At 37.0% G+C, this 15,330-nt stretch overlaps 1 protein-coding gene across 2 annotated transcripts in view; it reads right to left on the minus strand.

Annotated features, from left to right (window-relative positions):
* Nucleotides 1–243: 243 nt before the first annotated feature.
* Nucleotides 244–15,330, minus strand: part of LOC134568183 (RNA-binding protein 6-like) — a 40,732-nt gene continuing 25,645 nt past the window's right edge. The window contains exons 7-21 of one of the 2 annotated variants that reach the window (XM_063426554.1): nt 13,964–14,038; nt 13,479–13,539; nt 12,862–13,077; nt 12,567–12,733; nt 10,410–10,507; nt 8,440–8,503; nt 8,174–8,231; nt 7,362–7,453; nt 6,472–6,567; nt 5,528–5,605; nt 4,939–5,256; nt 3,791–3,865; nt 1,888–1,971; nt 1,360–1,445; nt 244–508 (exon numbers count right to left, since the gene is read on the minus strand). In XM_063426554.1, coding sequence (XP_063282624.1) covers nt 1,365–1,445; nt 1,888–1,971; nt 3,791–3,865; nt 4,939–5,256; nt 5,528–5,605; nt 6,472–6,567; nt 7,362–7,453; nt 8,174–8,231; nt 8,440–8,503; nt 10,410–10,507; nt 12,567–12,733; nt 12,862–13,077; nt 13,479–13,539; nt 13,964–14,038 — 1,563 coding nt within the window. In that variant the 3' untranslated portion in view covers nt 244–508; nt 1,360–1,364. The remainder of the gene's footprint in view (nt 509–1,359; nt 1,446–1,887; nt 1,972–3,790; nt 3,866–4,938; nt 5,257–5,527; nt 5,606–6,471; nt 6,568–7,361; nt 7,454–8,173; nt 8,232–8,439; nt 8,504–10,409; nt 10,508–12,566; nt 12,734–12,861; nt 13,078–13,478; nt 13,540–13,963; nt 14,039–15,330) is intronic. The other variant, XM_063426556.1, reaches the window with a different exon arrangement.

Here is a 15,330-nt window from a genome sequence, read left to right on the forward strand (position 1 = left end):
GGTGAGTACTTAATGCACATTGTTTATCTTTTATTATAATAATAAAAAAAAAATCTCTCTCAACAAAATCAAACTTGGAGGCAAGGGTTAATATAGGCTCTGTGTTTGCGCAATGTCCAAAGAAGTACTAACAAGGAATGTCAAACTTCAAGTAAAAATAAAATTTTTGGCTCGCTTTTCTAAATCATATCTAAGGATTCATACAGAATGGGGAGAGAAAAAAACATCAAAAAGGCTAAGAAATAAACACTTCATAGTTTAATAAAAAGCAAATAGCAGCAAAAAAATTCAAAAACAGAAATCAACAGAGAAATGTAAATGGGAACACAGTACATGGCATTGGGAAAGGATGGATTTTTATTCATTCTATCGATGGCCAACTTCTTTGTGTTTTCTTTGTACAATGTTTCCAGCAACCTTCACTTTGGTGCTGCTAGTCTTGCTATCTACAGATCTTCATTTCAATACAGCTGGATAAAGCAGGATGCGAGTTAATCAGGAATAGTGTCTGTCAAAATATAAAAATTCATTAGCAGAATAATGAGGACTGTTCTACAATGTATGTACATTTTTAACGGATTTAAAATAGCATCCAATTTTTTTTAAGAGTATATCTCTGATAGGGGGACCATGGACCTAAACAGCCACTATATATATCACTAATGTTATTTAAAGGGACACTAAAGGCACCCAGACTACTTTAGCTCATTGAAGTGGTCTGGGTTTAGTGTCCCAGCACCCTTTACCCTGCACAGGCAATTATTGCAGTTTTTTTAAAATAAACTTCAATAATTACCTTTATGGGTTTACTCCACCTCTAGTAGCGGTTACCAGAGAGCCACAAGAGGGACTTCCGGATCGTTAGGTGACTTTTGGTCACCTAACGCTGGACACGTCATGCTATACATGAGGACTTCCAGCATCACCGGAAACCGAAACTTGTGGAGCATCTACAGCTATCAACATTCTCTGTCAATTGGATGTTTCTCAAAAAGAATCATTAACCCAATACTCCTCTATGAGGAAAATTGTTATCATACAGGCAGTGATGATGCCAAACATAGACCTTCTATTTTTATAGGTGTTAATGAGGAAATGCCTCTCGTTGCTGTTTCTGTGATAGTCACTAGAGATATGTTCACCGACAAATGTAAACACTGCTTTCTTAGAAACAGTAATGTTTAGATTTGTCAGACTGCAGCAACAGGTTCTTTCCACCAAATCCACTTCATTTAGATGTATTGTTCCTTAGTTTGACTCTAAAGTAAAATAAAGTCTATACATTTGTCAGCTAACTTTATTCTCTACAAAGTAAAACCATAATATGTGTTTCCAGAGTAGGAAATATGAGGTTTTTACCTTTATTACCTGTAGGAGGCACTAGAGACTTTGTGTTTTTTTCTCTCGGGAGATTGGAAATCAATGTCGAAATATTCTGTTTTCTCCTGCCACAGAGCAAAATACACGTTAAAGCATTGTAAACATACTAGTTTTTCCAGCGGAATGAGGCAGCAAAAAGACACACAAAGCAAGTTTAAACATACAAAATTCTAATCTAGAGATCACATGTAGGTTTTGTAGACAGACCAATAATAGTTGATTAATGTCATATCATGAACACTGAGAACAAGTTAGGAACATGCAAGAAATAGTCTACATTTGGTTCTGGTATGAGGTGCAATGATGCAGCAACGTGTGAGCGGTACACGGCTAGCACGAATGTAACAGCATGCTGCAGTGTGAGATGCAGTAATAAAACTATTCGGAAAAGGATCTTAACACGGACAATGATGTTGCCATTAACACTATTTTCTAAAGTGTTGTTGACAAGCCTCACCACCCCAAAGCCAGGCATAAAATATCTGAAAACAGGAAGAGAGACTGCACCTGCCGTCCGCCCTCTTCCTCTTTTTCCAGTTCCTCCAGCTCTTTTTTTGCCTGTTGTAATCTCCTCTGTATGGACTGATTTTCCTGTTAATAATATCCACATTCAGGCTATAAACAGCTTAGTGACACCCCAGCCTTCCCAAACCCCAGGGAAATCACACGAAAACTGAATTTCAAATGTAATCTGCCAGACAAGCTAAGGAGAACATGCCATTTGGCATCTGCATATATAAAACTTGATATAACCTACTTTCCTCATTGGTTATGCTCACAAACAAATTTCCCTCACCTACTTACTCACATGTTTAAGAGCCCATTAACTGCTCGATTCTGTCAATTTATGGAAGAGAAGCTATTTCATTGAACTGTTAAAGTGGATCTGTTACCACTAAGAATTTTTGTCCCAACAAAGTAAAGTGGTACTGTCAATTCTATGAAAACTGAACATTAAAAAAAACAAATAACCTTTAAAGGGACTCCACTGCCAGAAAAGCAATCCTGCAGGATCCTGCAGTGTCCCTCTCCCTCCCATGTTGCTGAAGGGGTTGAAACGCCTTCAGTGACTTACCTGAATCTAGCGCCGATGTCCCTCGGCGCTGGGTCAGGCTCCGCCCATGCCCCTCCCCCGCTGACGTCAGCCGGCGGGGTAGACCTAATGCGCATGCGCGGCAATGGCCACGCGCGCATTAGACCTCCCCACAGGAAAGCATTATTCAATGCTTTCCTATGGGGATTCCGGATTGGGCAGAAGTGGTCTGGGTGCCTGGAGTGTCTCTTTCACCTGTATTAACTTTCAATCTGATGCTCTGGTTTACTTTTTAGTGTTTGTTAAAGATTTAGCTAACTATTTCACAATCCAGTTCAGTCCAGGCACACATTAAAAATGAGACAGTAAAAGCAGGAACATTGTTTAATTTCTCCAATTTCCTGTATACATGCTCTTTGTGAACTGCCAGGTGTCAAGGACAGAGCTTATAACAATTGTTAACAGGGAGCTAAGATGCAGATGCATGTTTTTTAGTGTTATTTTTTTTTACCTTGCAAACACATTTAAATTCTGGTAAGGGACGATTCCCCTTTAATGCCCAGAACCTTTGTATTTTTGTTCCCTTTGAATTGTAACAGACTTGGAAATATTAGGGATTATATTTATATCTGTATAATCATACACATACTTTTATTGAGAATACTTTTTTTTTTTTTTTTTAAATAACTTCTTCTGATGTTCTCAAAACTATATACACTTCCAGCGAAGAGTGGAATTAATGCGGCTGAATACTCCTACAAATCCAATCAATATCAATGACCTGGAAAGCATTAAAAAAGGCAACAAGGCCATTTCAAGGATTGCACCAAGACCCAAAGCCTGTGCTTCATATTAAAGCAATCATCCTTCAACTGTAATAATATGCATTAAAATGGTAATGTCACATCTGAATTTTCCATAAATATATAGTCACTCAAGCGCAAATCATTACAAGTCTTTTGCCTTTTGTTCACGTATTTTTTTTACAAAATGTGGCAAAGGTTTGAGCTTTAAACAGCTTCAACATAGGTTCTTTCCAGTTACCATCCGCTGTCATGAATGATTGCTGATGGGAAAAGATATCTTCTTGCACAATGGACTTGAGATGCATATTGCAAAACCAAGGGAAAACAGGAATCCTATGAAGGATTCCATTGACTGACTTGGAAAAATAATTTATAAAGCATTGTTCTCTACTCGTACTCACGTGCTTGGCCACACTGGTGATGCAACAACCCCAAAAGTGAAAATACAAGTTTAATACAAGAATTTGGCTCCAGTAATGAAACTATTTCAACAAAAGTTCCCAATACCAGATGGAAAAACTAATGATGGCCACTTTGTATCAATGGTTTATGTCCATGCATGTACACTTACCTCTCTTTCCTTCTGATTGAGGTATGCTAACTCTTTCTCAGACTGTTTAATCTTCTGGTGAATAGCCAGGTTTTGCTGCAAAGGGAAAAAAAATTTAACAAAGAAGCAGAAAGACAACATAAAGTTTCCACTTTTTCTTAGTTTTAATTAGTTTATATTTTTAATGAAATATTTTTTTATTTTTTGTGTTAAATTATACACTGCTTTCTTTTGAGACAATTTCAAGTTTATTATTAATCTCGTAGCCATGTTAGGTAAGTCTACGTTTATCTGGTCAACGGCCTAACCTGCCGGTTGGTGCAATGCTCTGTATGAAGCTGCAGCAGCAGGCACGTAAATCCAGCATGATGGTGTCAGCAATGATGTTGGCCATGCTGTAGAGGTGTCTCCAAGAAAGGCCAAAAGCAATAAAGAGTAGAAGGTAGTAGAAGGAGGGGAGTTACAATACTGTAGTACCCTGGATGGTAGCGCTGGAGCGAGAGGCAACAAGTAAAAGATTTTAACAGCTCCCTAAGCAATCAAATATATAATTTGTCACAATATGTTACTGTTTGGAGTAACTGTTATCTGTTAAAGTTAACCTGTCAATAGAGCTAGATGGTGGTTTTAACACTATAGGGTCAGAAATACATGTTTGTGTTCCTAATCCTTTAAGTAAGCCAAAATAAAATTAAAAAGACCAAAAATTAGTCTTCTGAACAGACAAATTAGGTTACTTTAAAGGGTGTGCCAGGCTCCCAAAAGTTAGGTGCAGCATCAGTCATGGTTATGGTGGGTGTTTTTTTTTTTTTTGAACTTAAAAAAATAGTTTTGCTCTATAAGCCCACCCCAATTTGCAATGCTTCCTCAAATGATACAACTGTGTCATGACCTCCTGAGAGGTTTAGTTCAGCTGTTAGCTTCTAAAGAAATTGGCTGACAAAGGTGTTGTGTCCATAAAGCACTGTTGGATAAGATTTTATGAGAAACTAAATACGGCAAAAAAAAAAAAAAGTAACAAGATTGGATGAGTCACTTTTGTTAACAGTGCTCACTGAAGAGGATGCCAAACCTGGGAAATCAAAGCATTTACAGGAACTTATAATAATAAAAAAAAATACAGTACATTTTATCTTAAATTCAATTTTATATTGCAATAGTGTGGTTACCTTGTGCAGGTCAGACAGCAGCTGGTGCCTGGTTAGAGCATCCTTGTTTGGAAACTGTCTGCGGCATAGAAGGCATGCCATCTTTTTCCAATCTGTGAGTTTTTCTGGAGCACTGCTAGCTGTTAAGGCTGGCTTTGGAACTGGTTTTGGAATAAGCTTGGGAACGGAAACAGGGGAAGGTGGTTGTGGTTGTGGTGGTGGTGGACGGGGAGGTGTCTTTTTTTGTACTGGAGGAAGCAGCAGCTGCTCCTGATCCTCCTCCTCTTCACTGTCATCTCCATATTCTCCAATGAGGCCAATCAGAGGGTTTACTTTTGGCTAGATAAAAATATATGGTAAATGCATGAGAAAAGGAGCAAAAGCAGAATCTAGAAGCACAAGAAGAAATATATAGCTTACAGGATGTGAGTGAACGAAATAAAAGGTAAGAACAAAAATACACAGGAGTGAAACGAACAGGATACCTCACATTTGACAGGAGAGATTTCATTTAAATGTGTCCATGACAGATAATCACAAATAGCATACAAAAAATAAAACCACACTTGTGTTCACTCAGTATATACAATGGCACAAGAAGAGTGGTTACCTCTGGAGGTGGCTCTTCTTTCTTAGTTGTTGAAGGAGGTAATGGTTTCTTAAAAGGTTCTTCACTGATGGCTCTCCCCTTGCACAAATCGATACAAAAATATTAATGAAAATTCAAGGTTCACACATCGATACATAATGCTTTATAACTTTGTTTGTGAAGTGTGCCCTCGATGATCAATTTTATAAAACAGTTAACTAATTACACCTTCCTGGTAGCTTGGCTATGCCTGTGATTGGTGTCGTTCAGACTTTGTCTGTGCTGTGGAAGGGCATGCAGCATTCGCAAATACTAGATCTGCAGCTATTGCAAGACAAGATTTTAATATCCCCAAGGAACAAATGAAATGCAAGTTTTCATCTGGGTTTATCTACTCACTTGTTTGCATTATTTTATGGAGTGTTCCTTTAAACACACACTAAAATGTAATTCTCGAAAATATAATTCTCACGCAAGTATAACCTTAAAGTTTTAATCATCTCATTGGGATGATTAAACATCCCTACAAAAAAAAAAAAAAAAAAAAGTAGCTACCAATTGTAAAAATAAATTAAATAAAATCCAAGAGATGTTTTTGTAAAGGTCATCATACAAAAAAAAACAGCAAATTACAAAAAAAACCTCACAGCCAGTAACTATGTGGCTAGGGCTGCTTAACCCCTTAAGGACCAAACTTCTGGAATAAAAGGGAATCATGACATGTCACATGTCATGACCCTGTGGTGCCAGGAAAACAAGTTTGTTTTCCTGGCACTTTAGTGGTCCTTTAAGCTAAAGTTGTCCTGGCATAGAGTATCCCTTTTAAATGCTTTGTTAATGAGGAATCATTCAATGCACAAATGTGTGCCAGCCCAAAAATAGACTTTACTTAAGTTGTCAAACAGTAGCCTCAGAGCAACTTAAGTCAAATTTGGTTGCTGTGCAGTAAGAAAGCAGAAACTCACTTTCTCTTTATCCTCTCTAAAACCTCTTCTCCTCTGAGAGTCACCATCCTGTTCATCTCTATCTGCCTTTCGGGATGTACCCTCATCCCTCTTTCGCTGTAGAGGAAACAACAAATGAGACACTGTTCAGAAGGTTAACAGAAGTCTGATAGTAAAATAAAGAATCCCATCACAACAAGATTATAGCCAGTTACACAAAGTGCATTCAATATAGAGGATAATGTCAGAAAGCTATTCACCAACACAATCATGTGTTTTTTTTTTTTTTAGTGATTCTTATTGTATTTTAATGTGGTCATGCAAATTGCTATACACACTCTCTTTGGTGTCAAAGTTGTTTCCATTCCAATATTGAAAGCTAGAAAACACTGCTTATCGGAACAAATATGATTTGATGGGAACTGACAAATGATGGTTTAGGCAGGGCCCCCTTCACCTACTGTTCCCATATGTCAAACGTATTTTGCGTCTTGTTTTCCTATTGCACAGTGGATTTTGTAGGCGCTATATAAATAATTGTACTTGTAGTGCAACCAAAGGGGGCCCACTGAAAATATTGTTATCCTATTTGTTAAGGGTTATGAAATGCTGAAAAGTAACTGGCAAAGGCATGGTGAAAATGGTCTTGAAATTTTTATTTTTTTTAAAAAATTTTTACAGGGCTTGATAAATTTAAATTGCACATTCTCAGTTGGAAAAGACGGCTCTGCACGCCATGCCTTATTACAGACAATATAAATTTTAAAATCATTTCATATAAGCCACAAAATGATGGTTAAAGTTTAATATGTGTAACTTTATTTTGCCCAGTTTCCTTTGTGATGGGCCTCTGGCACAATGAAATACAAATATATACAAACAAATTAATACATTTATAACAGCAGCTATACCTCAGCCTTAGGGTCATAGCACATGTCTGTCAACGGGTCAATATAGAGGCCTGTTTTTGGATCGAAGACGTAACTAGGTCCTTCATTGTCAGCTGCAAAACAGGAGTGCAATTGTTAATGGCAATATAGATACATGGGCTGATGTTAACAGAAGGAGCACATGACAGTGTAACCTGCACTCTCCTAGTCATAGCACAAGTCAGTTCTTCAACTGCTTCTCTTTTATTCAAGCAAAGCAGCATATTTGAGATAAAACAAAATGCCGTGTTTTATTTTTCTTTACTAGGAAGACGCTTTCTGCTCATTTCTAAACCTGCAATTAACTTAAAAAATTCAATATAGAAATGTGTTAATTACTAAAATAGATCATATGTATTAAGATCATGGATGGAAAGGCCAAGCTTCCTGTGTCAGAAACCCCAAGCCAGAGACTGGGGGCACATTTTCATGTATGAATTACCATAGTCTTTGTCATTTACAGTACCGTGTACTGCCCACCGCTTGAAATAATGTACATTTGTCCCTTTCAGTAATACATGGAAATATATTTACACACTTGGCCTCTCTCCTGTCAGCATTGCCCCCACTTAATTATTTGTCTGAGAATATGAATGCTTGCAAGTTTATGAGAGTGTCACATAATTCATTTTCAAGAATGTCCATATCTGCATTCTAATGAGTGAATAGGTATTTAGTGTGGCGGTGGTGGGATAAAAGGTGGATACTTTCAAGTTTTTTTCTTTTAAACATATAGTTAATAGGTATGAAAACTTTTCTTTTCTACATATTGCATATTACATGTAAGCGCTTACCCTCGGCAGTAAATCCAGTGTATGCAACACCTTTGCGCTGACCTTTTTGTCTCTTACCCTGTAAACGAGATATTGAGAATTTCAGCTACAAGTAGACAAGCATAGTAAATCAGCTTCATAACCTTTTATAAAGGTGAAGAGAAGCGATCAAAATGCAAATTAAGGAAACATAAAATGAAGGGATGTCTCTTTTCACTCGAATATTGACCTCAATTTTTTTTTTTTAGCCTTCTGGTCAGTGTTACTATAAGATAATTGCCGCTCACCTGTCCAGATATATTTTTATTGCCTTTCTGAAATTTGCCTTGCTCATTGCGGTTTGTATCCGTCCTAAAATGTGCATAACATTTAAAGTTAGAAATCTTACAAAAACATAAAACTATATCCAGAATATGTTTGGAATTCATTTGTTACAACATTTTGAAGTACCTCTCATCTAAAACTTGGGAATTCCAATATCTCTCATAAACACGCATTATTATTATTACTATAATTAGACAACTTCTGACCTACTAGACCAGGGGTGCCCAAAAGGTAGATCCCCAGATGTTTTAAAACCGCTTCCATGATGCCATGTCATTCTAACGGCATGCAAAGCATCGTGGGAGTTGTAGTTCTACAACATCTGGGGTCCTTTGGGCACCCCTTTACTAGACCAACAATTCAGCTCACAGAAAACATTTGCCTGGTATATTCAAATATGCACACAAATACAGACATGCTTTATTAAAAGCTAAATATAAGCCTTAACAATATCCAGCTAGAATGAAAAAAAGGCTATATGATATATTCAGAGACAGGAATCTATATGAAACTTGAATCGCAGCGCCACATACTGCCCATATCTTCCACATAGAACATTATTTTTAAATTAATATACAATTAGGCTATGATTTTTTTTATTTTATTTTTACATACTAACAACTAAATCCAAATACGACATTTTATCCAATATCCTGCTGTAGTAAATATATTTACACACACACACACACACACATTATATATTCACAGTTTAGTATGGTTTACGGCGTAGCTACACGCCTCTGTTCAATGGTATAAAAAAAATGTCCAAAACGGTTTATTTTTAGCATCTATCTTGAGTGACACACATGAATAAATCTGGACTACATTTATGTAAGCAAAACACACATTTCCTCGCTTGCAGTTATCAACAAATTGAAATGGAATGCATACATTTGTGGTTGATGGGTTTTCTATCATGTTCTGGGATACAGATATTAACTAAAATTGAAATCAGCAACAACCAGATCAAATTTAGATAGTTGCAAGAAATGTGGACGGCATTTTCTACAGGCCATAAACAGTTAAAACACTCATTGTCACCACTTCTAATCTCTTGTCAAACCTTTTCAATATCTTAGAACTTCTGACATACCCAGTCAGTATCTTAGCTATATGGTACATTGTATATAATCTATAATCTACATACTCTACACCTTGAAGCTTTCTCCCATATCACTATACAGAAAAAAAGAGTTGTTAGACTTAAGATTTCTTCTTGTTCTCGTATTTCTCCCGTTCCCAACATGCCTTTTGAGTGCACATTTCTTAAAGACACTGCTGAGAATATAGAAATGTCATTTATTTAGGCCAACTAGAAAAGTACCATCATATTTTCTTTGAGAATCCCATTCCATTGAGGATTGCACATGTTTTTCCTGATAATCTTCATTTGGACAGCCTACTTGTTGTTTTCTGTGCAACATGGTTATATAGGGGTGTGTGTCTCTCTCTCTCCCTCTCTCCCTCTCTCCCTCTCTCTCCCTCCCATTTGCCACTGAAGCCACATGAAGCCATACCCATTTGCCATATATTTATTAATTTTTTTGTGCTAAAACTATTTGTATCCCAGGACATGATTGAGAACTCACACATCATATATGTAGTCTTCCTGTTAAGTGAAAGAAATAGAAAGAGCTGGTTTGTATTTTGCTAATATATATTGCTTTAGTCAAGTTTCCTTAATATTGTATTAAGTCATATCACTGTTGACACACAAAAAGAAAATCAATCATTGTGGTGTGCAGGTTATAGGTTGTGTCATAGTGTATGTGGAATTTAATAAATCACACACATATATACATACACACACACTATTAAAGACTACTATTAAAGCAGTCTATCAAAAAACAGCCATCTAATTAAATAACTAAAGAAGACTTTGTTTTGATATTTTTTTGATGTGTGCGCAATTCCTGGCAGATTTCAGGGTTACCTCCGTTGTCCAACAGCCAGCTCCACAGATATTTGGTTTCCATCGATAGTGAGTGGCGGACTCATATGACGGATCAGTCCTATGAGACGCACGGCTTCCTAGGAATAGGATGAAGAAATAAACCGGTTTAGCTTGGTCAAAGTGAATAAAGATATTTATCAAGTATGCGGTTTTAACTGCTTATGTACTAGTAAATCTTCAAGCACATTAAAGTGGGAATTAATTATTTGGCAGCTTTAAAGGAAAAATGTCCCTGATTTTTTTTAACATTATAATCCTTTCAACAGTGTTTGTAAACGGACAGTCTCTATGATCTTCCCTGCACAGAAACAGGGCAGACCATAGAGATCAACTGTCTGACCCAAGGTACATGTATGTGGCTGATGGATCCGGTCATATACTAAAAGGTAGGGAGGAGTTTTTATCATTTTTGTTTACATTTACTTCATTAAAATTTCTTTCAAAACCTGATGAAATTATTGTATTAAAAATAGTTGATAGCTGATTAAAGTGGTTATTGGAGATCTGTAATGCATATGGGAAGGCCGCCAACACCACAGTTGTGCCACACCAATGCACCAAGTACATAGCTTTTAATAGACTGCCTTAACCCCTTAAGGACACATGACGTGTGTGACACGTCATTATTCCATTTTATTCCAGAAGTTTGGTCCTTAAGGGGTTAAGCTCTTCTAAAATAACTCCTGACACTTCTAGGTCAATACATTTTTTTATTTCTGTTATTTGCCTAATCAAATTTCATACAAACTCCATACAGCAATAGATAGCCAAGTATTAAGGCCATTAAGGAATGCAATTAATACCACACAATCAATTAAAAAATATATAAATAAAAACAAAACAAAAAAAACTGGGCCGTAGGCTCTAATTTACTCTATTCTACTCTAATAGCAGCCTATTAACTGATGGAAAAAGCCACAGTTTAAATCCATGGTGATTTTTGTCTACAAGTAATTGTCAGGGTGTTCTGTTAAGTAAAAAAAGAAAAACACACCTCTTGGCCACAGATGTAAGGAAACTTACTCTGTTGCCAGGGGTAGGTTACAGAGGTAATAAGGGCTTAACCCCAATTATACAAATAGACAAAGAATACAACTAATGAGGTCAGACGACTCCCCAGAAAAAGGGAGGCGCTGTACCCCACTGGAATTACCTCTAGATTAAAAGATCACCTTATAGGTAAATAAACTTTATTATAAATTGACATACAAAATAGGTGCAACAAAAAGTGAAAAGCGATAATCACAATCAATTAAAAAGGAGGGGAAACCTACATAGCTCAGTGTCAATTGTAGTAACAAATGGAAACAGTGTGAGCTACTAAAATTAAATTTAAGCTATATCCCAGATTGGTATGTATCAAAAACAACAAAATATCAAATTCAAGTGAACGGTGTATAGTATTAGAAGGGAGAAGCACTACACATTTAAATCAATCCACCTCTACAGTAGCCACAGGTCTACAAAGAAATCCTGTTGGGAAGTACTCAAGCTCTCAGGGGTTAAATTGAGTAAGTAGATGTAATTAAAATAATCTTGTTAATGTAGGAAAAATTCTTTGACTTTAATTTGTTGCAAAGCTCAATAATAAAAGGTAGTATCTCTCAACCTTATAAGTAAATAACCTCCATCCTTAGACACACAAACAAGTTATAAAATCAAGAAAATCTCGTATTAGTGCATCAGCACATTGAGGCTCTTCAGTACTTCCCAACAGGATTTCTTTGTAGACCTGTGGCTGTTTGTGGCTACAGTAGAGGTGGATTGATTTAAATGTGTAGTGCTTCTCCCTTCTAACACTATATCCCGTTCACTTGAATTTGATACTTTGTTGTTTTTGATACAGCTTAAATTTAATTTTAGTAGCTCACACTGTTTCCATTTGTTACTACAATTGACACTGAGCTATGTAGGTTTCCCCTCCTTTTTAATTGATTGTGATTATCGCTTTTCACTTTTTGTTGCACCTATTTTGTATGTCAATTTATAAAAAAGTTTATTACCTATAAGATGATCTTTTAATCTAGAGGTAATTCCAGTGGGGTACAGCGCCTCCCTTTTTCTGGGGAGTCGTCTGACCTCATTAGTTGTATTCTTCTCTGTTAAGTATATTGTATCATAATTTTAAATATTCACCTTGTGATTCTTGAGGTCTACAAATCCATAATTGGTCCCTCTGTGATCTGCATGGCGATGATGCTTTAAGATACGAACATCTCGATTAGAAAGACGTACGTAAGATTCCAGAGCCCTGACCACACTCTCATGCCGGCTACTTGGAGAAATGCCCTTCAACATAATCGCTGTAATGAAGAAATAATGAGAGAGGAAGAATGAGAAGAAGAAAAAAAAACTAAAATACAAGATGAGAGGATTTTGTCTACTTTGGAATGGTTCAAATACAATCCGTTATATAATGACCCAGACTTACTTGCACTTTCAGACTCTGCCACCTGTGCTGCTCTCTTTCCCGGTCTTTGGTTAGGCTGCATTATTTTCTCCCGCATAGGGCTTTTTTCCTTCCACTTTTCTGGACTTCTAGCGGTGGAAGCCTGCTTAGCCTTGCGCTTCTTACCTCGTGGGGATGGAGGGATAATGGGCGTCTTGACAGCTTTTAGCAGGTCTCTGGTTGGTAGGTGATCTGTACCTGTACAATAGTAAGATTAACATCACTTTTGCCACTCGGTATCAAAATAAACAAGCTATAATAAAATCAAGAAAAAATGTTGCAAGTAAACAAAACAAATGCCAAAGTAAGAAGAGCAGTTGGAGCAGGAAAGTGTTTCTGGAAGAAACAGAGGCACAGCATACACAAAATGTGAAGGACCATGAGTAAATTATATAGTGGTGTCTGGCTGAGTGGATATGGGACAATAGTTACAAAACAGATTTTCCAAGATTATGCAACTGAATACTACACTACTGGAAAACAGATGGAGAAGAAAGACTAGAAGAAATATCTATATATCTATATATCTAAAAAAAAAAAAAAAAAACCAGAAAAGAAGTTACCTGCAATGGTATAAGGCTTCAAAAGTATACACTCACCTGATCTCAAAGCACTGCACTGCCAACATCTTTCTTTAGACAACACGTTAACAGCATCACACTATAAGAGAACGTGTATGACAATTAACACACATGTAGAGTAACAATCATGCCCAGCTCTGAGTGACAAATTACATTAAGGGAACCAAACGCTGTGGCATCCACAGCTCTTCAGATAATAGATCTTTACGGTTCAGGTTTTAGATACCCTCCTTTAGGCTAAATTAGATCCATGATAGGTAAATATTTCTGGGCGGCTCTTTAAATTCAAACACTAGGACAGGGGTAGGCAACCTTTGGCACTCCAGATGTTGTGGACTGCATTTTCCCCGATGCATTTCCAGCATTATGTCTGGAAGAGATTTATGGAAGATGAAGTCCACAACATCTGCAGAACTGAAGACTGTACCCCAGCACGAAGAGATCCCTAACTAGGTGTATTCTTATTAAACGAGATGAAGGAGATCTCTGGCAATGGTGCTCACCTGTTGGCAGTTCCATCTGTCTGAATTGGGGATGTATTTCAGGGTCACTTTCTTGCCTCTGAACATGATGGAGCCCTGCAGAGCAAAGGAGAGAGATTACATGCCCTGCCTGCTAAAAATAATAATGGGGCACTAAGCCAATGCCACCCTGTAGAGGAACACATTTTCATGGCTGTGAATTTGGAGACAGGAAACAAACCAGGACCTATTCTGCAAAGGACAGGTGGACACCTAAATCACATCACACAACAGAATACTTGGCCATAACAATATAATAAAACATAATAATAGCAGCAAACTGTATACAATATAGGTTGCAGTAAAATACATTATCAAAACAGACAATCTACCCATTGTATCACAGATTAAAAACAATAAAAACACTCCTAGAGTTAGCTATATGTAGGTATGGTGTTTAATAATGCACACTTAGACCATCATGTATTTATTAACAGGCTGTGGCAATACGTAGCTCAAGGAGGACTGTAGAAATACCAACATCGCTGGTCATATTTTCAGTAAAACACAATGAAAAACCAAGACCACAAATTGGGCATTTTATTTATACCTAGAAGATGGATACATACGTGAAGGTGTAGTATATTTCAATACACATGAAATGCTATGTCCCCAAAGGTCTGTTCACTTGCATATTTTCTAGCTTTTTAAATGGATTTTAAAATTCAAAAGATCCATATTTCCAGCTTCTGACTCCAGGCCAGGCGGTTTGCCACTGGTATAATCATACGGTTTAAAACCCAAAGAGGAATGTTGTTGCTTGTATGTGTTTATTCTACAGTCAGATCACAAAAGCTCAGAACTACTGCCATCTTATAGTTGGTTCAATAACTTAACCAATGCAAGGTTAATGTTTGAGACTAACTTGCGTCAGCTGTCCAATCATACAAGTTAACAGGAAAGCTCATTTTTCTGTGGAACGGATACCTTCAAACTTTCCCTTTCAAGGAATTGCTTTCTTCCATGGCCTTTAGTTTTCCAGACACATAAGAAAACAAACTCATTTTACAAAGACCCGAATCCAATAAGCCATCAGTGTGACATGATCAAAGGATAAGTTGATTTCTTCACTCAGAAGGCAATAGACATCTTGCTTTGATGAAGAAGCTGAATATTTTCTGCAATCTTCAATTATGCTGAGTGGATTGTAGACACTTTCCAACACCATATTCATTCCTGGCAAAGCACATGTTCACATGGACGTATACGTGTTGCAGGTGGTGAAGTTAGAGATGGGCATATGTAGATCCTACATATAGTTCAGTAGTTCAGTCTAAAATAAAGTTTTCACCTACATTATGGTTGTCAATCACAGGCGGAATCTAAGGTCAATGACTTGGGCTTCGATT

Source organism: Pelobates fuscus, chromosome 7 (assembly GCF_036172605.1).
Source record: "Pelobates fuscus isolate aPelFus1 chromosome 7, aPelFus1.pri, whole genome shotgun sequence".
Taxonomy (NCBI): domain Eukaryota; kingdom Metazoa; phylum Chordata; class Amphibia; order Anura; family Pelobatidae; genus Pelobates; species Pelobates fuscus.